This window comes from Ornithorhynchus anatinus, chromosome 5 (assembly GCF_004115215.2).
Source record: "Ornithorhynchus anatinus isolate Pmale09 chromosome 5, mOrnAna1.pri.v4, whole genome shotgun sequence".
NCBI classification, from domain to species: domain Eukaryota; kingdom Metazoa; phylum Chordata; class Mammalia; order Monotremata; family Ornithorhynchidae; genus Ornithorhynchus; species Ornithorhynchus anatinus.
Window position 1 is genome coordinate 31,181,549 of NC_041732.1, and position 25,832 is coordinate 31,207,380.

Sequence of the window (25,832 nt, forward strand, 5' to 3'; positions counted from 1 at the left end):
TTCCTAAATAAGGCTGCTCAGACACCCAGGTACCTGCTAAAAGGCACTTCTGAAATGAACATGGAACGAATATCCTGAGTCACCTATTCGTGGAGGGGTTTTAAGGATGGTATTTGTTAAGTGCTTACTATGTGCCAAGCACTGGGGTAGATACAAGGTCATCAGGTTGTCTCACGTGGGGCTCACGGTCTTAATCCCCATTTTACAGATGAGGTAACTGAAGCACTGAGAAGTTAAGTGACTTGCCCAAGATCACACAACAGACAAGTTAGAGAAGCAGTGTGGCTCAGTGGAAAGAGCACAGGCTTGGGAGTCAGAGGTCAAGTGTTCGAATTCCGGCTCTGCCACTTGTCAGCTGTGTGACTATAGGCAAGTCACTTAACTTCTCTGTGCCTCAGTTACTCCATCTGTAAACTGAGGATTAAGACTGTGAGCCTCATGTGGGACAACCTGATTACCCTGTGTCTACAGTGCTCTGCACAGAGTAAGCGCTTAACGAATACCAACATTATTACTATTATTATTATTGTTATTATTATTATTAAGTGGCAGAGTCAGGATTAGAATCCACATCCTCTGACTCCCAAGCCCACGCTCTTTCCACTAAACTGCTTTCTAGCATGGAATAATTTTGATCTTGTGCATCCCACACCAATAGGATATGTATTTGCAATATTTTCCCAGCAGTGATAATGGGTTACATTGGACCCTTCGCAATCTTTTACCATAGCACCCAATAGAAAAAGTTGTTTAACAGTCTTAGAGTGAAGTCATAAAACAGAATCCCTCTGAACAAAGAAAACTCGAAAAGGAAAAAAAAACAACTGGTGGAAATAATGCTTAATTACTCTGAGTGTGTGACAATCTTCAGAATTTGGCTAGAGCAATCAAGAAAGTAGTGAAGATATCAAATCGCGTGGAGAAGTACCTTGGCCTAGTGGATCGAGCATGGGCCTGGAAGTCAGAAGGACCTATGGCTTAATCCTGGTTCCACCACATATCTGCTGTATGACCTTGGGCAAGTCACATAAGCAGCGTGGCTCAGTGGAAAGAGCACGGGCTTTGGAGTCAGAGGTCATGAGTTCAAATCCTGGCTCTGCCACTTCTCAGCTGTGTGACTGTGGACAAGTCACTTAACTTCTCTGGGCCTCAGTTACCTCATCTGTAAAATGGGGATTAAGCCTGTGAGCCCCACGTGGGACAACCTGATTCCCCTGTGCCTACCCCAGTGCTTAGAACAGTGCTCTGCACATAGTAAGCGTTTAACAAATACCAACATTATTATTACATAACTTTTCTGTGCCTCAGTTACCTCATCTATAAAATGGGGATTAAGACTGTGAGCTCTGTGTGGGACAGGGACCGTGTCCAACCTAGTTAACCTATATCTAACCCAGCACTTAGAACATAGTAAGTTCTTTACAAGTACCATAATGATTAATTATTATGACAAAAAAGAGCACCTCCCTCAAGCACAGAGTAAAGGAACAGATGAAATCAGAGCATTCAGGTTTTCCCATTCCATTTGACTTTTTGCTCTTCCATTTCAGTAGTGTTAACAATAGTACTAATAGTATCATTAGGCACCTACTATGTGTACAGCACTGAACTAAAGCGCTGGGAGGGAGGACACAAGAGGGAATTAGACCCAGAACCTGTCCCTTGAAGGGCGCACAATTGATGAATATAGGTTGGGAAATGGACATTCATTTTCCTTAATGATGTAGTTGTTGCCTATTCTGATATTCAGAGCCCAGTGGGTCTTTTTTTATAAATATAAGAATAAAAAACACACTGAAAGTCTTTTCTAATATCCTGGGTTACTAGCTTTGCCTTTCAGACTGAGGCAACAGTTCCCTTTATCCTTTAATATCTGAAAATTTCAAGCTCTACACTTTCAAGTGCCTGGGCTTTTTTTTTAATCCTCCCTCTTTTGGCCTCTTGAATTGCATCTCTTTTCTTTCCTTGGCTTTTTAGATTTTTATCCTTAGCTGTCCATGCTATTCCTTTGTACAGAGTGGGTCTGTTAAAAAAATAATTGCTTGAACCAAAGGTGGTTGACTAGCCATCTGGTGTTCTCATTCACCTACCATTAGGGTTCTTTTTAACAAACGCTTGCTGAATTTGGGAATCCATCCCTCAGGTTTGGATTTTCAGTAATTAAAAATTCCTGAATTGCATATGCAGAGACTGAAAAAAAAAGTTCATGTTACCTGAATAAACCAGGTACACCATTATGGTTATTTACATCTTCTATGATGTAGAATACATTTCATTTTGTCAACTCTTTTTTAAAGTATGTTAAGTATTTAGTCTTACTGAATTTTATTAGAGTGTGATTTTATTTACTTGTCTTTATACTATAATTAGTGTAATCTTTATCTTTGTTTTCCCTTGAGTCAGCTTAACATTTCCTTCCATGATGAAATATTTTACATTTTTTCTTAAATCTTCCTCTTCTCACATCTCCTATTTTAATTCATTTTCCATATGACATTGTTTAAAGATCATTTTATTTCTTTTCTTTAGGTCCAGAAGTGTGGTGCTACTGTATTATTTTAGCAGAATTCTCTATTTTAATTTGATAATCTCCCCATTCTCTATGTCCTATGGATACATTAGAATCAGAATCTGTAAATGAGCAGCCACTAAAGAATACAACCTGATTACCTTGTATCTACCCCTGTGCTTAGAATAGTGCCTGGCACATACTAAGTGCTTAACAAATATCATTATGATTATTTTTGTTATTATTATTAATACCTTTATCAGTTTTCAATAATTGTTCACTGCTGTGCAAATATAATTTTCAGAAATGTTGTTTATAATAATAATGGTTTAAGGCAAGATAATAATAATAATATTTAAGACAAGAATGGAAATCTAGAATAACACCATGGCTTAATGGGAAGAGCACGGAACTAGGAGTCAAAGGACCTGGATTCGAATTCCAGCTCAACCACTTGTCTGCTGTGGAAACTTGGACAAGTCACGTCATTTCTCTGTGCCTCAGTCACCTTATCTGTTAAACAGGGATGAAGACTGTGAACCCCATGTGGGACATAGACTCTGTTGAACCTGTCATTTGTTCATTCAATCATATTTATTGAGCACTTATACTGTTTGCAGAGCCCTGCACTAAGCGCTTGGGAGAGTACAGCAGAGCAATAAACAGTCACGTTCCCTGCCCACAATGAGTTTACAGTCTAGAGTCTAATTCAGAGACTACAGTCTTACTCTCTAGAGTCTAATCTAGACTGTAGACTGGCTAATTAGATTCTAATCCAACCTGATTAGCTTGGATGTACCCCAGTGCTTCATACAGTGCCTGACGCATAGTAAGTAACAAATACCATTAAAAAAAATCTTCTGATGGTTTCAGTTGAAAAGATACAGCCCAGGGTAGTGACAGGTACCTAATCCTATTTTACAAGGCTGAATTTGTTGCTCTTCCAGGTTTTGTGGTCAGCTCAGACCATGAGTCATAAAGCAGGTGACCTCAGTGGTGATCACAAATAAAGCAAAACTTATGAACCTCAGAGCTCTAAAAACCAAGATTCTCCCTGTGTGCTTATAAGGGTTCTCCCGTACGAGGGCATTCGTATTTGAGTCGATCAGCTAGCAGCAGAGACGAGTGGCCAACTGAAATGGTAACCAGTATTGGGGTTCAAGTTGGGAACCATGAGGAACAGGTTTACAGATGAGGAAACCCACCTATAAGATAATATAAGCAACAGCTGTTCCTCCTCTAGAAAAGATAGCATAGTAGATGATTCTCCAATTCAATAAAGAGAATCAGTTTTTAGCATAGAAATTCCATAATGACAGCAATCGCGTTACTAAGGAAACCCTGAAGGAAAGGAGTGAAAGGAGAATGAGCTAGAGAATAGGCTGGTCTCCAATTAGAGTGTAATTCTTAGGCAGCTTATTTTGATTGTCTTCACAGGTATGGATAGGCATGATTAGATATTATTTGAGTAATAACCATCACACTGTAAACTTTGCACTGAACTCTCTTGCACCTGCTATTACTTCCTGGTGTTTAGGAAAGCACAGCCACTTTTTCGGGCTATTAGGATAATAACTGTGGTATTTGTTAAGTGCTTACTATGTGTCAGGGATTGTACTTAAGCACTGGTGTAGATACAAGATAACTGGGTTGGACACAGTCCCTGTCCCACTGGGGGTTCACAGTCTTAAACCTTATTTTACAGTTGAGGAAACTGAGACACAGCAAAGTTGTGACTTGTCCAAAGTCACACAGCAGACAAATAGAGGAGCTGGCTATAGAAGCCAGGTACCTCAGACTCCCAGGACTGTGCTCTTTCTACTAGGCAATGTTGCTTCTCTAGGATATCATTTACTATCCTCTTACATTAAATCGCTCGTACGTCTCCATATATTTGCTCAAAAATCCCTCATTATCCTTTGGATTTAGATCTTCCCAATAGATCTATCCTGTCACAGAAATCAAATCCTGTATTTAATTTCTGTGACCTTTTTCAGACGTTTTGGTTGGAAGGTGAGCGACGCTGTTGACAATGGTATAAAATCTCACCTCCTGATTGTCTTTTTTCTTTATCCCTACAGAAAGTTCAGCCTCCTTTCCACTAATCAGTTTCTTCCCTGATGCTAACCATCCGACCTCTCCTTCCCGCATTCCATACTGCCCACTGCCAAGAGTAGCCTCCTTCCTCTTGCCAAAACAACCACTCCCCTCCCAAAGTTTTGACTGGAAATTTCCTTCCTCAATGAAGCCTTTCAATGATATGTTACCACCATTCAGGGATTTTTCAAATGCCAAGGAAACTCGTTCTTGTGGGAGTCACATACCTTCTCCTCTGCTTTTTGTAAAATATGGGATTTGCACAGCTGGTGTTACATATCCCGCAAGTCTGGAGAGCTCTGCCTGTGCCATGCGACAGAAATGATACTCAACAAATAATTGGCTGTTGTGCTTGGTGTAGCCATAAGGAAACAGAAATCTACCCAAACCTGTTTAATCAGTTTGAATGACAGGCTACTTCACTTGAATCTTCATGTGTGAAATGAAAATACTTTCTCTCTCAGTGCTCTTCTTATCCCAAGATGACACTGCTGATGAGAATGCTACTGTGTGCAAGAGAATATTGCTAAAAGAAGCTGCTCTATCCAAACTCAGAACAATTGATCAATCAGTCAATGGTATTTACTGAGCGCTTACTACATGCAGAGCCCTGTACTAAGAGTTTACAGCCCATAGGTCTGTCCTCTGTTAGAGACTCTAATTAACCTCAGCACCAGGACTCTGTGCACAACCTCTTCATCTCCACGCCTCAAGCCAGCTCATCTCTGAAAAAGCTTAAAATGGAGATTCATCTGTTGCTGTTCCGCATCAGTCAATGACTACAAAACTCTCTTTTAGTAAGTCCTTGGAGTATTTCTTCGATTTCACCTTAAACAGCTTCTGGATGCTGAGTGGAGGTACTTAAGAGAGGAACTACGGTCCTTTGACCTTTTACTTCTTGGCAAGAGGAAGACCACTCTTGGCAATGGAGTTATGTCTGTCTCCCCTTTGAACTGCAAGCTCCTTGTGGGCAGGGATCACGCCTACCAACTTTGTTGCATTGTATTCTCCCCAAGTGCTTAGTACAGTGCTCTGCACAAAGTAGACAATCAATGACTGATTAGATTGATTGATTGGATGAATGAAATACAGACAAGTTGGGTGACTAATTTCAGAGAAGGAACTAATTTCTGCAAAAACATTCTGTGGGGGTAATGAAAAGAATTTTCTAAAGATGGGAGTCTATGAAGATTTCAATGACTTTCACACATCCAAAGGGGAAATTTTAAAACATAAATGCCATTTATTGAGTGCTTACTGTGTGCAGAGCACTATATTAAGCACATGGGAGAGTATGGTACAACAGATTAGGTAGACATGTTTCCTGTGCACAATGAGCTTACAGTATGGAGGGGGAGACAGCCATTACTAGAAATGAATAATTATAACATACAGCTATTAGATATGTACGTTCAGTGCTGCGGGGATGAGGGTGAAGTAGAGGAGTTAGCTATGTCCCTGATGGTAGTTTATTTGTGAACAAAAGGTGTACAAAATCAAAATATTCATAGATTTTCAGTATCAATTTTTTTTAATCTACTAGCCCAGTGGCCATAATTACAAGCATCATCTTTAAATTATGTTACAAATTATTTATTCATATTAATGTCTGTCTCCCCTTCTAGACTGCTAGCTCACTGTGGGCAGGGAACAGGCAGCCAACTCGATTGTACTATACTCTCCCAAGCGCTTAGTACACTTAGTATTGCTTGAGTGGTAAGGGCTCAATAAATGCCAGTGATGATGATCACTGAAAATCTTCGAGACAGTCATCCAGGAGGTGCTATTTTCTGGAGGCGCACATTCAAGCAAACATGCAGATGCCACTTTGCAGAGTTGGCACAACACTTATGGACTAACAGTGAGGCTGAGGGAAATCCGACACACAACCGAAAATGCTCTTTGGCACACCAGTTTGAAATTGTAACTGAGTTCCACTTTTCTAAGCAATATGCCACCCAGCCATGCATGAATGGACAGAGAAAAAGGCAGTTAGTCTACCCTCTGGGAGACTGACAGACTGTGGTGACAATGAGGCCTTAAGCTTTCAGCTAAACTCAAGGCCTAGCAAACCCAAAAGGCCTGAATTTACCACAGAAAGCATAATTCCCAAGGCATAACCTTTGCACCTTCTCTACATCAAAAGACCAGGCAGAATCCCCAGATGACAGAATACAGGAAAGCAGTCCATTCACCAGTACTGAGGTAATTCCCACTGCGACATAACTTCATTGAGCCAGAAAATGAGAACAGATGACGGCATGATACCCAAGAAACTGGTAATTGATGACTTGGAAGGGTAGAACAAACAGTCTAAAAGCCAAATGAAGGGCAGTCTTGGACAGTGTGATAATAGGTCTTTTAGGAGGCAGCTCCAGCAGACAGACCAGCGTAATTTGGGGAATTAAAAATGGGATTGTTCTCTATGAGCACAAACCCTGGAAAGACTGAGATATCAAGATGCAGCATGGCCTAATGGATAGAGCACGGGTCTGGGAGCTGGATGATCTAGGTTCTAATACTGGCTCTGCCACTAGTCTGCTGGGAGACCTTGGGTAAGTCGCTTAACTGCTCTGTGTCTCAGTTACCTCATCTGTAAAATAGGGATTAAAACTGTGCACCTTCTGTGGGACATGGGCTGTATCTAACCTGATTAGTTTGTATCTACATCTACCGCAGCGCTTAGAACAGTGCCTGCCAAATAGTAAGCATTTAACAAATACCACAAAAAAATCCCAAAAAACAAGAGGCAGTTTCCAAAAAAGTGTCAGATGCTGAAAATTAATTAATTCATTCATTCAATTGTATTTACTGAGTGATTAGTGTGTGCAGAGCACTGAATTACCTGCTTGGGAGAGTACAAGACAACAATTGACAGACACATTCCCTGCCTACAAGGAGCTTACAGTCTAGAGGGGCTGGGGGAGGGGGAGACATAATATAAATAAATAAATTACAAATCTGTACATAAGTGCTGTGGGGCTGGAAGGGGGGGATGAACAAAGTGAGCAAGTCAGGGTGATGCAGAAAGGTATGGGAGAAGAGGAAAAGAGGGGCTAAGTCAGAGAAGGCCTCTTGGAGGCGATGTGCCTTCAGTAAGGCTTTGAAGGAAGGGAGAGTAATTGTCTGTCAGATTTGAGGAGGGAGGACATTCCACACCAGAGGAAGGAAGTGGGAGAGAGGGCGGTGGCGAAATAGTTCAGATGGAGGCACAGTGTGCAGGTTAGTATTAGAGGAGCAAAGTGTTTGGGTTGGGTTGTAGTAGGAAAGTAGAGAGGTGAGGTAGGAGGGGGCAAGGTGAGTGCTTTAAAGCCAATGGTGAGGAGTTTTTTTTTTTGATGCAGAGTTGGATGGGCAACCACTGGAGTTTTCTGATGAGTGGGGAGACATGTCCTTATTGTTTTTGTAGAAAAATGATCCAGGCAGCAGAGTGAAGTATGGACTGGAGTAGGGAGTGACAGGAGGCTGGGAGGTCAGCAAGGAGGCATGCAGTAATCCAGGTGGGATAAGTGATTGTATTAACATCGTAACAGTTTGGATGGAGAGGAAAGGGTGGATTTTAGCGGTTATGAAAGCTAATGCATCCATCTACCTAGTAATAAAAAATAATAAGTCTAGTGCACAGAGCGTGGGCCTGGGAGTCAGAGAATCTGGGTTCTAATCACTTGTCTGCTGTGTGACCTGGGGCACAGTCACTTTATTTCTCAGTGTCTCAGTTCCCTCATCTGTAAATTAGAGATTAACACGCTTGAGTCCCATGTGGGACATAGACTGTGTCCAACCTGATATGCTTGCATGTATCCCAGCACTTTTTTTTACAATGCCTGGCATGTGGTGAGCACTTAACAAATACTATAAAACAATTGTGAAGCACTTGTTATGTGCTAAGCACTGCATTAAATATAATCAGATCAGACACAGTCCCTATCCCATAGTCTCAGGAGGAGGTGGAACAGCTATTTAATCCTCATTTTACAGATGAGGAAATGGAGGCACAGAGAAGTTAAGTGACTTGCCCAAGGTCACACAGCAGGCAAGTGGTGGAGCCAGAATTACAGGACGGCTCTCCTGGCTTCCAGTTCTATGATCTTCCCACCGCACCACAGTGTGGCCCAAGGGTGATAATAGAAATGATAGTATTTATTAAGCATTTACTGTATGCAGAATAACTAAACTCTGGGAGAGATTATACAGGTGGGAATTAGACTGTATAATTCTTCGGGTGCTCACAATAGGAAATAGACTGTTGGTAGTTCATAAATCCATTCAGCCATACCCACGACCATAGCTAGAACCGCAACAACCTCCAATGGCTCTGTATCAAATGGATATTCCTAACCATTGCCTTTAAAGCACTTACTCCACTCACCCCCATTCATTCATTCAATTGTATTTATTGAGAGCTTACTCTGTGCAGAGCACTGTAATGAGCGCTTGGAATGGACAATTCGGCCCCATCCTACATCACCTCACTGATCTCCTACTACAACAGCCCAGCCTGCACACTTCACTCCTCTATAGCCAGCTTAGTCACTCTGCGCCAGTCTCATCTATCTTGCCATTGATTTCTTTCCCACATCTTCCCCCTGGGCTGGAACCCCCTCCCCCTCCATAAATGCCAGAACACTACTCTCCCCACCTTCAAAGCCTTATTGAGGTCACATCTCCTCCAAGAGGCCTTCCCCGATTAATCCCTCTTTTCCCTGGCTCCCTCTCCCTTCTGCATCATCTCTGCACTTGTATCCATGACCTTTAGGTATTAGATATTTGCCCCTCCCACAACCTCACAGCACTTATGTACAAGATTTGAATTACATATTATAAATCATTTATAGTAATGTCTCTCTCCGGCTCTAGACTTAGCTCATTGTGGATAGAGACCTGTCTGCTAGCTCAGTTGTATTGTATTGTTTGTATTCTTGCAAGCTGTATTGTATTCTCGCAAGGTGCTTAGTATAGTGCTCTGTACATAGTAAGTGCTTAATAAATACCACTGATTGATTGATAGGGATCTCAACCATACCCTTATGCATGATAGGATCAAAAGTGTCATTTTTGAAAATGAAAGCCAGCTATATATATTTACGCAAATAATAGAGTATAGATTTTTGCTTGGCTTAAAAAAAAATCAGGGTGGACAAGCTGATTTTATTAATAATGTTCCAAATGTGATGCTCTATGAGGCAACTGGGAAAACACATTCCTCGAAAAAGCAAACCAAAGGAACCAGAAACCAGTGAAGTCTCCTACCACAAATACATATTTTTCTAAGGAAGTTTCTATTTGGTCCAAAGTTATAAGCTCCATGAGGAGAGAAACCAATAATCCCCATAACTGGACCTTTCATCTCAGGCTAAAATGATAGGCTGTAGTAGTTGTGAATTGGCAAAGCGGAGGTCCAAGTAAACATCTGGTCCTCTAAAGCAAGCCTAGTTTACTATTCTTAGCTAACAGCTTCATATTTCTGCAACAGACAAATTAAAACTCATGCATAAGAAGATGGTTAGTGGGCTTGGCCATAGACACTTATTTGGGCAGCAATAAAGCTTGTTTTGCATTTTTTGAAATGAGGTTTCAACTGCAGAAGCATACAAAGCACTGGGTTAAGGAACAACTACAAAGAAAATGAAAACAAGGAACAGTTAACAAACAAGACACGTGGTTGGAACAATTGAATGTTGGCTGTTTTCCTTTTTTAAATTGGTTCTAGGGTAAACATGCCTCTGTACATTCAGACCAAGACAAAGTGGCATGAATCAAGATAGTTGCTTCTAGTGCACATACAAATCTACCCACCCCAATGAGTACATAGTAGGAAAAAATAAATCTACAAAGTGTTAAAGGTATAAACTACTAAATCAAAAAATATCAAATGACTCTCAACCTGGCTTCTTGGCTTCCTGGCACCCCAGAGGGTGGGGCAGAGAACAGTGATGTCCCCAAGAACACAAACTGCAAGCTCGTTATGGGCAGGGGTCATGTCTGCTAACCCTGCTATATTGTACTCTTCCAGTACACTGCTCTGCACATTGTATGTGCTCAATAAATACCATTGATTGATTGATCAATCAGTAAGTAGTAAGAATCTGGATTTCGTTCCTTTTACTCTCTGGGTATTTCCTGGGGAAGGGCAGAATTATAGAATAACTTTGATTTTCTTAGAAGAAAGTTGGCAATTTTTTTTGGACTTGCACAATTCCACTCCTTCCCAAACTCAACATTAAGTAGACACAGGTTTAGTTAGAGAGAGCTAACAGAGACTCAGCATTAGTCAGTAGACTGGAGACTTCTTGGTAAATTCGCTGACCTTAAGTAATAGAGTCACAAAGAAACAAAGGTGATATGATCACACATCTCAAGACTTCAAAGTTTCCTGGGAAGGAATATGATTAGAGTCCCAGGTTTCTTTGGTCCCCAGGATTCTCAACCTCATAGGCCTCTCTAGAAAGATACTTTCATGTCATTTCACAACCCTAAAGGAAATTTCTACTTTTGCATCATCGGTTGTTACATCTCTTTGGTTTAGTGGGCTATTTACAAGGTTGAGTTGTGGGGGAAGAGAATCATCTAGTTTGGAAATATCAAAATCTTCCAGAACTCGCTGGTGCTTTTCATACCTAAGGACAACTCAGTCTTTGAAAGATCTTAGAATGCTCAATTTCTATGCTGGTGAGTTTCCATAGAAAGTGCAGGTTTACTCAAGTAGTGAAGACCAAGTTGGCCTCAGGTATCAAACGATGAAAGACTAGGGCCACAGTTCAGATAGCAGTCCAACCTGCCAGAAAGTAAAATTGATTGTCCCTTCCCACATCCCAACCACCACTTTTTTTTTTTTGGACAAATACAAAGAACAGTTAGTTCTATGTGAAGTAAGGTAAGTGAAGCTAAGTCAGAGTCTCTGGTTGTACCCGCCTGGCTCAGCTTGTTTATGTCTGCAATGACTAAGTGAAAAACAATGTGAAAGTGTTTCTTCCTTGCGGTGCCATCATCACTACACTAAGGGTTTTGATGGCCCAGTTACCATGGAAACACGTGTCTGCCAATTTCATCCTATGAAGTGTTAACTGCTAGGCATCTGAAGGAGCTATTCATTACCATTACTTAGTGAAACTGGATTAAGGACCTTGTGCATGTTACTCGGTCCTCAACATTTTCAAGGAGGAGGGCAGTAGGGACATCGAGAAATTTGACTAATACTGTTTTGAGAAGTTGAAAGAGTCTTTGATGAGCAAAATCACACTCCCGAGCTATAATGATGGCAAAACAATTGTCATCTGGTATGTCTGTTCATTCAATAGTATTTATTGAGCACTTACTATGTGCAGAGCACTGTACTAAGTGCTTGGAATGAACAAATCGGTAACACATAGAGACAGTCCCTGCCCTATGAGGGGCTTACAGTCTAATCGGGGGAGACAGACAGATAAGAACAATAGCAATAAGTAGCCTCAAGGGGATGAACATCACATTAAGACAATAGCAAATATTCAAAATTCTAATGCAGAAATGAGACAGAGAATTAAGAACAAAACTATCATACAGAACCAAATCACAGTGGATCATGGCTCTTGAATAAATCTCCATTCCCCCTAGAGTTAAAATGCATTGTTTTCATTTTCCAAAGAAGCAGGAGGGATAGTGGCGAGTTCTCCTGTTCTCTGTCCCACAGAGTCTTCTCCGGAAAACTTTTTAAAGAGCATTTTCATTTTTTCCCGAGCTAAGGCTGTAGTTTTCTTCTTCCATCCACAAGCAGTCTGTGGCATAATATTTCATGGTCATAAAACTTGCATAGGACCACCTGAAACTCAATGCCGGGGTCAATCGGCAGTTATAAATAAAACTATTTAAGACAAGCTCACAGTCACTTAGGACAGGAAGATGTTTCAGGAACCTGGTAGTCTGACTGCCTCCTTTTTTTTTTTTTCGGGGGGAGATGTGGGGGCACCTCAGAACCAACAAATTAGCTCCACACTGAAGGCTACAGGGAGAATGAAGAAAAAAGTATCAAGCTTAAGTATATCCTTAAAGGTAAATATAATTAGCTGATCCTGCAGCAAAGGAGGCCATATTTTCAGGATCTTCACATGCAGATTTTTAGAGTTGACATTATGTCGTAGAAGATCAAAGGAAATAATTTCATTTATCTAGAGGAGTGCCATGCCACTAGTGAGAGGGCACTGGGGGATATTTTAATAACTCCCATTACTAATACTTAGAGCAGTCACCCTGGCTTCAAAGTAAATAGGAAGCTCAGTTCTCATTTCTCATTTCTTTTCTTTTAAAAAGGTTTTGCTGGAGGAAAAATGAGCTGTTCCACCATTTGGTATTACACAACTGATTTGTGTAAGAGCTAATAAAATCTGCTACAGAAAAGGTCCAAGCTGAGTAAATATCTTAAAAAATTGACAAATTTATTCTGATCACTTAAAAATTTGAGACCATGCTCAGCTATTAAGGACAATGTATATTTGATCTTTATTTCGCATATGAAATAGGGAAAAAATGCATTTTCAAACCCATGCACAGTTGTCCTTTGTTTCTGAAGATGCCACTGGCGGTGAATTTCGCCAGTGAGTATGTGTGTGGCTGAAAAGGCCAGTGCGGGACTCACAGACCCAGCCACATTTTGCACACAAAAAGACCATCCCTGTTGTGTGGTTATGTTTAATGTTTGTGGCGCCTGGCACTGTTTTCTCTTGCTTCCTTTCTCTCATTCCATTCAGAGTTTTTGCTCAAAGAGAGTGGTTCCTTTCTTGATAGCAATGTGCCATGCTGGAAATTGATTTCCAGTTTTTAATTGTGCTTCTTGTTTTACTGTGTTGCCCATAAAACACTCAGGATATAAGAGCTTCTGGACTGACGAGGCTCTGTCTGCCCCCAACAAGTCTGAAAAAGTTACATTAGCGAGGGAGTGAACAGAGCACTGCATTAAAAACTCAACCCAGCTTTGAGTCTTTGCTGACTTATTCTTATCTGACTTATAACAAGTCACTTACTCTTCTTGGGCCTCGGTTTTCTGATTTGCAAAATGTATAGTAACAATATCCACAGGCAGCTTGAGGGAGAATCGAATCATTAATACTCACCAACCGATGAGGAAACTGAGGCACAGAGCAGTTAAGTGACTTGCCCCAGGTCACACAGCACACAAGTGGCAGAGCCAAAATTAGAACCCAAGTCCTTCTGACCCCCAGGCCTGTGCTCTACCACTAGGCCATGCATCATCATCATCATCATCATAATATTTATTAGCATTTACTAGGTGTTAAATAATGTGCTAAGTCATTGGGGGTATATAAAATAATCAGATAGGAAGCAGTTTCTGTCCCACAAGGGGCTCTTAATTTAAGAAGTAGGGAGAGCAGGTATCTTCTCCCCATTTTATGGATAGGAGAATTGGCACACAAAAGGGTAAAGTGACTTGCTTAAGAACACACAGCAGGGAAGTGATGATCCCCTTGATTCTATTTATTGCTATTGTTCTTGTCTGTCCATCTCCCCCAGTTAGACTGTAAGCCTGTCAAAGGGCAGGGACTGTCTCTATCTGTTACCAATTTGTACATTCCAAGCGCTTAGTACAGTGCTCTGCACATAGTAAGCGCTCAATAAATATTATTGAATGAATGGATGAATGTTGATGGCATTTGTTAAACACTTACTATGTGCGAAGCACCGTTCTAAATTCTGGATGGGGCAGAGCTGGGTTTAGAACGTGGGGCTCCTGACTGCTATAGTCTGATGCTCTTTCCAAAAGGCCACACTAATGTGTTTCCCTACTTTATTTTTAAAGCATCATTGAATAATTATGAAGAGACAAAGGTCACTCAAAAGAATTTCTCGACGCCTTCATCACCGATGGTGTAGCATAATGTCATCACATACCACCCTGCTGTCATAAATAAGACTTTGATATGTGGGTAATATCTCCATATCAATTTGCATAATAACTGCACTGGGTGACCTTGAGAAACACACTTCACTTCTCTGTGCCTCCTTAAATGTCTTCTCCTCCCGATCCCTATAGGTAATTCGTTGTGATGTCTGTCTCCCCCTGTAGACTGTAACCTTCTCATAGGCAAGGATCGTGTCTATCAACTCTGTTGTATTGCACTTTCTCAAGCGCTTAGTACAGTGCTCGGTACACAGAAAGGGTTCAATTAATTCCTCTGATTGATACGGGGTGAATTGCTGGGAGGGCCTCAGGCAAAGCTCGTTGTTTAGGATCATCGGGTTCCTACTACAACCCAGCCCACACACTCTGCTCTTCTAATGCCAATCTACTCACTGTACCTTGATCTCGTCTATCTCGCTGCCGCCGACCTCTCTCCCACGTCCTGCCTCTGGCCTGGGACGTCCTCCCTCTTCATACCTGACAGAGGATCACTTTCCCCACCTTCAAAGCCGTACGTACATCTCCGCCAAGAAGCCTTCCCTGACCAAGCCCTTAATTCTTCTTCTTCCATTTCCTTCTGTGTTTGGTTTGCACCCTTTATTCAACCTTCCCTCAGCCCCCAGCACTTAGACACAGAGCCGTAAATTTTATTTATAATAATGTCTGTCTTCCCCTCTAGACTGCATGCTCACTATGGGCAGGGACCATATTTACCAACTCTGTCATGGTGTAATGTCCTAGGTGCTCTGCTCAGTGCTCTGCACACAGTAAGTGCTCAATAAATACAACTGGTTGATTAATGGGGGGGGGGGGCATTTCCCAGATACAGTAGAAAAGAGCAGCGTTTTTTTAGTTGAAAAAGGTGTGTGCAGATTTCTTTTGGAATCCCCATGCATTTACGCATTTAATTATAGAAGCACCCCAGTTTGCACGTTTAAATCAAGAAGCCACAAAGTTTTGTTATAATTTATAGTGCACTTCAAGAAAGAGTTTTAGGAGTAAGACACGCTGCAGGGCCACTTGGACCCAAAAGCGGTGAACTGTGAACACACAAAGGTGGCAGGTTGTGAGCAAAGAAGAAAAGCAATAAAGCCAGGATGAGACCCAAAAGAACACCTTCTCCCATCCGGAGAATTAGAGAATGAGATTTAAGAACTACTGAGAGGGGGCAAATCGACCCTACTACAAAAGTAAAACCTCAGGTCCCAGGATCGCTTGCGGAGACCCCAAAATATGAGTCGATTACAACTCTTTCAGATAAACCCTGACCAGTCATGTCCAAAGTTTGATACCCTCCCACCCCCATAGTTCAAATGATGGAAAGACCACAGGCTGCACATTAATGGAACTAATATAAGATTTACTCTGGGAAGAAAATCCCATGTAGATTAATTAAACAGCACTGCACTCTTCTAGGTTCTGGCACAGGTAACCTAAATTTAACTCTGCAGGGTGCCAAGATATCAATGACAAGAGTTTATCGGTAACTGGGAATCAATGCATTGCGTTTGGAGTTTGCACAGATCTGGGTACCGCATCTTTGCGTGTGATGCTCCCAGACCGAGCCCCCCATCCCAACTCTCTGTTCCCCCTCCCCTGCCCACCCCCACCCCCCACCCTCTGCTCTTCCCCTTTCCCCTCAGCACTGTCCTCATTTGTATATATTATTTATTACCCTATTTATTTTGTTAATGAGGTGTATATCTCCTTGATTCTATTTATCTTGATGATGTTGTCTTGTTTTTGTTTTGTTCTGTTCTGCTTTGCTGTCTGTCTCCCCCATTTAGACTGTGAGCCCGTCATCGGGCAAGGATTGTCTCCATCTGTTGCTGAACTGTACATTCCAAGCACTTCGTACAGTGCTCTGCCCACAGTAAGCGCTCAATAAATACTATTGAATGAATGAATGATGCTGCTCTATCCTTCCTTCAGTGGAGGACACGGGCCCAGTGCATCCTCGCCCTCCCTCCTATCCCATTCCCACTTCCAGGTCCTCAAGCAGGACCCCGACCTGCGTCTCTCCTCCCTTTTCCTCTCAAATTGGTTCCCTCGTCTGTAAAATGGGGATGAAGATTGGGATTCCCATGTGGGATGGACTGTTTCCAAACTTTTATCTTTCATTCATTCACTCATTCATATTAATGGTGTGCTTACTATGTGCAGAGCACTGGACTTAGTCCTTGGGAGAGTACAATATAACAATAAACAGACACCTGCCCCGCTTTACCCCAGCGCTTGGTACAATGCTTGGCATTAGTAAGCACTTGATTACTTTGTATCTACTCCAGTGCTTAGAACAGTACTTGGCACATAGTAAGTGTTTAACAAATACCATCGTAATCATTATTATTATTATTCCTATTAATAATAAGTACCACCAAAAAAAATAACCAAGGGGAGGGAGAGGGGTTTCGCCTGGAGACATTTCCCTTTCAACACTTGTGGTTTTGAGGGGGGAAAAAGGCGAAAAATAGTGGCTCCTTGGCTACTTTTATAATGTGACTGGAGGAAGGAGGAGTCTTGGTTGGCTTGGAATGGGCTGACGGTGGCAAGTGACTCGCTGAAGGGGTGACAATCCTGCACTGGAAGCCCAGCTAGCCCAGATCCCCGGACCAGGGCCTCGCGGGCCAGCCCGGCCTTTTGGATGGGAGCCCCGGGGGCCTCCAACCACTCCACTTTCTCCTCTTCCACTGCCCACTGAGCACCCGTGGGAGGGTCAGCTGGGGCTGCGCAGCTGGCGAGCTCATGGTGGGCAGGGAACGTGTCTGTTTATTGCTGCGTCGTACTTTCCCAAGTGCTTAGTACAGTGCTCTGCACAGCCAGAGCCTAATAAATACGATTGAATGAATTGAACAGAGGCAAAATGGGCAGAGGGTCATGACTGTAGCACGGGCTTGGGGGTAGCAGCCAGAGCACCTAAGGGGGGGGATTCTTTTGTGGCTCAGTGGAAAGAGCCCGGGCTTTGGAGTCAGAGGTCATGGGTTCGAATCCCGGCTCTGCCACTTGTCAGCTTTGTGACTCTGGCCAAGTCACTTCACTTCTCTGTGCCTCAGTTCCCTCATCTGTAAAATGGGGATTAAGACTATGAGCTCCACCTGGGACAACCTGATTCCCCTGTGTCTACCCCAGTGCTTAGAACAGTGCTCTGCACAGAGTAAGCGCTTAACAAATACCAACATTATTATTATTATTCTATTCTATTCTATTATTTTTGATTCTATTTATTGCTATTGTTTTTGTCTGTCTGTCTCCCCCGATTAGACGGTAAGCCTGTCAAAGGGCAGGAACTGTCTCTATCTGTTACTGATTTGTACATTCCATGTGCTTAGTACAGTGCTCTGCACATAGTAAGCGCTCAATAAATACTATTGAATGAATGAGAAAGAGGGGAAAGAATCCAAGGCAGTGGGGGGAGAGGGGGAAAGGTTAATAAGAATAATTGTGGTATTTGTTAAGTGTTTACTATGTGCCAGACACTGTACTAGTGTAATAGGGGAAGCAGCATGGCGTAGTGGATAGAGCTCGGTCCTGGGAGTCAGCAGGTCATGAGTTCTAATCCCGATTCCACCATCTGTCTGCTGTGTGACCTTGAGCAAGTCACTTCACTTCTCTGGGCCTCAGTTTCCTCACCTGTAAAATGGGGATTGAGACTGTGAGCCCCACCAGGGACAGGGACTGTGTCCAACCCGATTTACTTGTAAATAAATAAAAATAAATGGTGGCATTTGTTAAGCGCTTACTATTTGCAAAGCACCGTTCTAAGCGCTGGAGGATATGAGGTGAAGAGGTTGTCCCATGTGGGGCTCACAGTTTTAATCCCCATTTTACAGATTAGGTAACTGAGGCACCGAGAAGTTAAGTGACTTGCCCACCGTCACACAGCTGACAAGTGGCAGAGCTGGGATTCGAACCCATGACCTCTGACTCGCAAGCCCATGCTTTTTCTACTGAGCCATGCTGCTTCTCAGAAAAGAGCTCTTTGCCACCTCAGTGTTTAGTACAGTGCCTGGCACATATTAAGCGCTTAATAAATACCATAATTATTATTATTACTAAGCGCTGGGGTGGATACGAGCAGATAGGGCAGGACACTTCATTCATTCACTCATTCAATCGTATTTTTTGAGCGTTTACGGGGTGGATACGAGCAGATCGGGCGGAACACTTCATTCACTCATTTAATCGTATTTATTGAGCGCTTACTGTGTGCAGAGCACCGTACCAAGCGCTTGGGAAAGTACAAGACGGCAAGAGAGACATTCCCTGCCCACAGTGAAGTCACAGTTTAGGACTGAGAAGCAGCAAGGTCTAGTGGCAAGAGCACACACAGGCTTGGGAGTCAGAGGACATGGTTTCTAGAAAAGCAGCGTGGCGCAGTGGAAAGAGCACGGGCTTTGGAGTCAGGGCTCATGAGTTCGAATCCCAGCTCTGCCACTTGTCGGCTGTGTGACTGTGGGCAAGTCACTTAACTTCTCGGTGCCTCAGTTCCCTCATCTGTAAAATGGGGATTAAGACTGTGAGCCCACGTGGGACAACCTAATTCCCTTATGTCTACCCCAGCGCTTAGAACAGTGCTCGGCACATAGTAAGCGCTTAACAAATACCAACATTAACATTAACTTGTCAGCTGTGTGACTGTGGGCAAGTCACTTAACTTCTCTGTGCCTCAGTTCCCTCATCTGTAAAAATGGGGATTAAGACTGTGAGCCCCACGTGGGACAACCTGATTCCCCTATGTCTACCCCAGCGCTTAGAACAGTGCTCGGCACATAGTAAGCGCTTAACAAATACCAACATTATTATTATGATTATTAATCCAGGCTCTGCACTTGTCTGCTGTGAGACCTTGGGCAAGTCACTTAACGTCTCTGTGCCTCAGTTACCTCATCTGTAAAATGGGGATTTGGACTGTTAGCCAAATGAGTTAGGTAATCAGGTTGTCCCACAATTACCTGGTATCTACTCCAGTGCTTGACACAGAGTAAGCGCTTAACAAATTACCATAATTATTATTATTATTAGGACACAGTCCCTGTCCCACATTAGTTTGAGCCCCGAGACTGCCCTTGCAGACATTGAGAAGCAGCGTGGCTTAGTGGAAAGAGCCTGGGCTTGGGAGTCAGAGGATGTGGGTTCTAATCCCGGCTCCACGACTTGTCAGCTCTGTGACCTTGGGCAAGTCGCTTAACTTCTCTGTGCCTCAATTATCTCATCTGTAAAATAGGATTGAGATTGAGAGTCCCATGTGGAACAACCTGATTACCTTGTACCTAGCCCAGGGTTTAGAACAGTTCTTGGCACAAAGCAATCGCTTAAGATATACCATTATTATTATTATTATTATGAGAAGCAGTGTGGCTCAGTGGGAAGAGCACGGGCTTGGGATTCAGGGGTCATGGATTCTAATCTCGACGCTGCCACTTGTCAGCTGGTGACTTTGGGCAAGTAGCTTCATTTCTCTGTGCCTCAGTTCCTCATCTTTAAAATGGGGATTAAGACCGTAAGCCCCACATGGGGCAACCTGATTATCTTGTATCTATCCCAGCGCTTAGAACAGCGCTTGGCACGTAGTAAGCGCTTAACAAATACCAACATCTTAACTTCTCTGTGCCTCAGTTCCTCATCTGCAAAATGGGAAGCCCCACGTGGGGCAACCTGATTATCTCGTATCTAGCCCAGCGCTCAGAACAGCGCTTGGCACGTAGTAAGCGCTTAACGAATACCAACATCTTAACTTCTCTGTGCCTCAGTTCCTCATCTGTAAAATGGGGATTAAGACCGTGAGCTCCACGTGGGGCAACCTGATTCCCCCGTATCCATCCCAGGGCCTAGAACAGCGCTTGGCACATAGTAAGCGCCGAACAAATACCATCTTTTCTTATGAATCCCGAAAGGAAGCCTCCTGGTACCCTCCACTCCTGTCCCGGTTCCCAATCCCGGGACCAGGTGCTTGGGTCAGCCCAAGCATGTAACTTTTCTGCCCTAGATCAAGTCATCAGGGGCAGTGGGGCAGATCTGGGCGCGCCCCAGGGCTCCTCCTGCCTCGGGGCCTCCAACCGCGTTGTAGGAGAGGGCAGGGAGCCCCTTCGACCCCTGCACCCTCCTCTCCTCCTCCCACCATTTCCGTCGGATATTTCTTTGACAGCTTCAGGAGGAAGAAGCCCTCCGGATCTGCTCTGGGGATTTGGAAATCTGCTTCCCAACCGGCGGGAATCTCCTCTTTCCCCGCCCTCCTGCCAAAGACAACCCACCCACCCACCGCCGGGACTCCATCGATCCACCGATCCCACTCAGGGAGCGCTGACCGGTGCGAGGAGCACTGTACTAAGCGCTCGGGAGTGTACGATGTAGCAGAGTGGGAAGACACGGTGCCCTGCCCACGAAGAGAGGGAGGGAGCTGGAGTTGCGTCCCTTTGGCCTCCCCTCCAACTGTGAGGTCGTGGTGGGCAGGGATTGTCCCTCTCGAATGCTGTATTGGACTGTCCCAAGCGCTTAGTACAGTGCTCCGCACACAGTCAGCGTTCAGTACATAGGATCGAATGAATGAATGGGTCAGGCGGGGGGTCGCTATGCCGGAGGATGGGGTAGTGGGATGGGGAGATGGGGGGGGGGGGTCGGGGTGTGGGGGGAGGTGTCCAGTACAGTTTCAGCCGAGGGGGGAGGGAGGAGCCCCTCAAAGCCCCCTGCGCGCAAGAAGACAGAAGCAGGGTGGCTTAGTGGCCAGATCCCGGGCTTGGGAGTCAAAGGACGTGGGTTCTAATCCCGACTCCTCCACCTGTCTGCTCTATGACCTTGGGCAAGCCGCTTCACTTCTCTGGGCCTCAGCTACCTCATCTGTAAAATGGGGATTAAGACTGTGAGCCCCACGTGAGTCAACCTGATTCCTTGCATCTGCTCCAGCGCTTAGAATAGTGCTTGGCACATAGTAAACGCTTAACAAATGCCACCATTATTATTATTATTATTAAAACAGCCCTTGACACATAGTAAGCACTTAACAGACACCATCATCATCATCATTATTATAGTAAGCGCTTAACAAATACCATCATCAATTAACTATGAATTAACTTCCCTGTGCCTCAGTCCCCTCATCTGTAAAATGGGGGTTAAGACCGTGAGCCCCACGTGGGCCAACCTGATTCCCTTGTATCTCCCCCAGCGCTTAGAACAGTGCTCGGCACATAGTAAGCTCTTAACGAATACCAGCATTTTTATTATTATTAAAACAGCCCCTGACACATAGTAAGCGCTTAACAAACACCATCATCGTCATTATTATTATAGTAAGCACTTAACAAATTCCATCATTAATTAACTATTAATTAACTTACCTGTGCCTCAGTTCCCTCATCTGTAAAACGGGGGTTAAGACCGTGAGCCCCACGTGGGACCACCTCATTACCTTGTAGCCACCCCAACGCTTGGCACATAGTAAGCGCTTAACAAATACCCATCCTTAACTTCCCCGTGCCTCAGTTCCCTCATCTGTAAAACGGGGGTTAAGGCCGTGAGCCCCACGTGGGGCAACGTCATTACTTCGTAGCTACCCAGCGCTTGGCACATAGTAAGCGCTGAAGAAATGGCATCATCAATTCACTTCCCCCTGCCTCAGTTCCCTCATCTGTAAAATGGGGGTTAAGACCGTGAGCCCATGTGGGACAAGCTGATCAACCTGTATCCTCCCCAGCGCTTAGAACAGTGCTTTACTAGGTGCAAAGCCCTGTTCTAAGCGCTGGAGAGGATACAAGGTGATCAGGTTGCCCCACGTGGGGCTCACGGTCTTCATGCCTATTTTACAGATGAGGTGACTGAGGCCCAGAGGGATGAAGCGACTTGCCCCAAGTCACCCAGCTGGCAAGCGGCTGAGGCTGGATTTGAACCCATGACCTCGGACTCCCCCGCCCGGGCTCTGTCCACTGAGCCACGTTGTTTCTCGCTGCTGCCATCACCATCATCATAGAGAAGCGGCGTGGCTCAGTGGAAAGAGCCCGGGCCGGGGAGTCCGAGGTCATGGGTTCAAATCCAGCCTCAGCCGCTTGCCAGCTGGGTGACTTGGGGCAAGTCCTCTGGGCCTCAGTTCCCTCATCTGGAAAAGGGGGATGGAGACTGTGAGCCCCACGTGGGACAACCTCATCACCCTGTATCCTCCCCGGCGCTTAGAACAGCGTGGCTCAGTGGAAAGAGCGCGGGTTTAGGAGTCAGAGGTCATGGGTTCGAATCCCGGCTCCTCCACCTGTCACCTGGGTGACTGTGGGCAAGTCACTTCACTTCTCGGTGAGCCTCACGTGGGACAACCTGATTACCGCTTAACTTCTCTGTGCCTCAGTTACCCCTTCTGTAAAAGGGGGATCAAGACCGTGAGCCCAGGTGGGACAACCTGATCACCCACTATCCTCCCCAGCGCTTAGAACAGTGCTCTGTACATAGTAAGCGCTTAATAAATGCCATCAACATTATTATTACCCTGTATCTATCCCAGCGCTTAGAAGAGTGCTCGGCACCTAGTAAGCGCATAACAAATACCACCAACATTATTATTATTTAGACTGTGAATAATTGGGCAGGGAGGGTCTCTTATCTGTTGCCGAGCGCTTAGTCCAGTGCTCTGCACCTAGTGAGCGTCCGGCACCTAGTCAGGGCTTAATAACGTTGGTATTTGTTAAGCGCTCACTAGGTGCCGAGCACTGTTCTAAGGGCTGGGGGAGATCCAGGGTCATCAGGTGGTCCCACGTGAGGCTCCCAGTCTTCATCCCCCTTTTCCAGACGAGGTCACTGAGGCCCAGAGAAGCCAAGTGACTTGCCCACAGTCACACGGCCGGGATTGGAACCCACGACCTCGGACCCCCCCGCCCGGGCTCTTGCCACTGAGCCCCGCTGCTTCTCTCTGATGATGACGACGGCAGGAGGGAGAAGCAGCGGGGCTCGGTGGCAAGAGCCCGGGCGGTCCGAGGTCTTGGGTTCCAATCCCGCTTCGGCCGCTTGCCAGCTGGGGGGCAAGTCACTTCACTCCTCCGGGCCTCGTCTGGAAAAGGGGGAGGGAGAGTGTGAGCTGGGGGTCTAGCGGTTAGGATTCCTGGTTTTCACCCGGAAGGCCCGGGTTCGACACCCGATATGGGAAGAGACCACCCCCCCCCCCCCTTTAGAGAAGCAGCGTGGCTTAGTGGAAAGAGCCCGGGCTTGGGAGTCAGAGGTCATGAGTTCGAATCCCGACTCTGCCACTTGGCAGCTGTGTGACTGTGGGCAAGCCACTTCGCTTCTCTGTGCCTCAGTTCCCCCATCTGGAAAAGGGGGATTGACTGTGAGCCTCACCTGGGACAACCCGATGACCCTGCATCTCCCCCAGCGCTTAGAACAGCGCTCTGCCCCTAGTAAGCGCTTAACAAATCCCCACATTATTATTAGAGTTAAAGAAATGCCACTATGGGGAGGAGGAGGAGAGCCCGGGCTTGGGAGTCAGAGTTCATGGGTTGGAATCCCGGCTCTGCCGCTTGGCAGCTGTGTGACTGTGGGCAAGTCACTTCGCTTCTCTGGGCCTCAGTTCCCCCATCTGGAAAAGGGGGATTGACTGTGCGCCTCACCTGGGACAACCCGATGACCCTGCATCTCCCCCAGCGCTTTAGAACAGCGCTCTGCCCCTAGCAAGCGCTTAACAAATCCCCACATTATTATTAGTGTTAAAGAAATGCCATTATGGGGAGGAGGAGGAGGAGGAGGATCGGGGAGGGGACCTACCTGGCCCAAGTTGATGTAGCCGTGAGCGGCGGCCAGCCGGTCGGCTTCGGGGGGGCCCCCGATGACCTGCACGGCCCAGTGGTTGGTGTAGAGGGCACGGGTGGGCAGTGCCCGGCAGGCGGTGGGCAGTGCCAGCATCAGGAGCCAAACCCAGGGGCGCAGGACCGGCCGGCCGAGCCAGGACCGGCCGCCTCCGGATGGGGATGGGGATCCCCGGGGGCCTCCTCCTTCTCCTCCTTCTCCTCCTCCTTCTCCTCCTTCTCCTCCTTTTCCTTCTCCTCCTCCGGCTCCGGGCAGCCGAGCGAGCAGAGGAGGCTGCGGCCGCATGGCTTCGGCCGCTCCTCCGAGGGGTTGTGCCCGGGCAGAGTGCGGAGCTCCGCGGGTGGGGTCGTCGCCTTTTAAAGCCGGCTCTGCGCCGCCGCCGGGGAGGGAAGGAAGGAGAGGGACGGGGAGGAGGGAGGGACCGAGGGAGGGAGAGGGGGAGGAGGCAGGGAGGGAGGAAGGAGCTGCTGCCGCCGCTGAGCTGCTGTTGTGCTGCTGGGCTGGGCTGCTGTTGCTCCTGGGCTGCTGCTGGGCTGGGCCGCTGTGCTCCTGCTGCTGCAGCCCTGGCCAAAGTTGTTGTCTTTTTGGGGGGGGGGGGATGGCATTTGTTAAGCGCTCACTTTCGGAGGAAGTCACTTACTCCACGAGGGGTAAGTGGAGAACTCCTCGGTCTGTGCTCTAGCCACTGTGCTGCGACTCCAGTTGCAAAAGTTTCTTAAGCGCTTACTACTACTACTGCTAATGATTATGGAGTTTGCTGAGCGCTTACTATCTGCGCAGCACTGTTCTAAGCGCTGGGGAGGATACCAGGGGATCAGTCTTCGTGCTCGTTTTACAGACGAGGGAACTGAGGCCCAGAGAAGTGAAGTGACTTAAATGTTGGTATTTGTTAAGCGCTTGCTAGGTGCAGAGCACTGTTCTAAACGCTGGGGTGGACACAGAGGAATCGGATTGTCCCACGTGGGGCTCACAGTCTTAATCCCCATTTTACAGATGAGAGGCACAGAGAAGCGAAGTGACTTGCCCAAAGTCATGCAGCCCACAAGCGGCAGAGCCGGGATTTGAACCCGTGGTCTCTGACTCCCCAGCCCGTGCTCTTTCCACTGAGCCATGCTGCTTCTCTAATAGGCGATGGTATTCCGTAAGCGCTAGGAGCCAGGCACTGTACTAAGTGCTGGGGTGGCTACAAGAAAACTGGGTCGGACGCAGTCGCTGTCCCGCTTGGGGCTCCCCGTTTCGATCCCCATTATATAGATGAGGCCCAGAGAAGTAAAGTGACTTGCCCAAGGTCACACAGCAGACCAGTGGCGGAGCTGGGATTAGAACCCATGACCTGCTGACTCCCAGGTCTGGGCTCTATCCACTGTGCCATGCTGCCACTCCAGTTCCAAAAATTCCCCGGGGGGACCGGCCAGGCTCGCGTAGGGATGGGTGCGGCCCGAGAGATGCTCCCCCGTGGATGGTGGTGGGCGGTGTGTGGATATGTGCGACGGTGAGGGGGTGGGGAGTTGTCCCAGCTGGTAGGGACACACTGGGAAAAGCCAGAAGGGACTTGTC

At 45.8% G+C, this 25,832-nt stretch overlaps 1 protein-coding gene across 3 annotated transcripts in view; it reads right to left on the minus strand.

Annotated features, from left to right (window-relative positions):
• The window catches only part of PCSK6 (proprotein convertase subtilisin/kexin type 6), a 164,843-nt gene extending 140,219 nt beyond the window's left edge, over positions 1 to 24,624 (minus strand). For all 3 annotated transcript variants that reach the window (XM_029066106.2, XM_029066105.2, XM_029066107.2), the window contains exon 1: positions 24,234 to 24,624. In XM_029066106.2, the coding sequence (XP_028921939.1) occupies positions 24,234 to 24,560 (327 nt within the window). In that variant the 5' untranslated portion in view covers positions 24,561 to 24,624. The remainder of the gene's footprint in view (positions 1 to 24,233) is intronic.
• Positions 24,625 to 25,832: the final 1,208 nt, after the last annotated feature.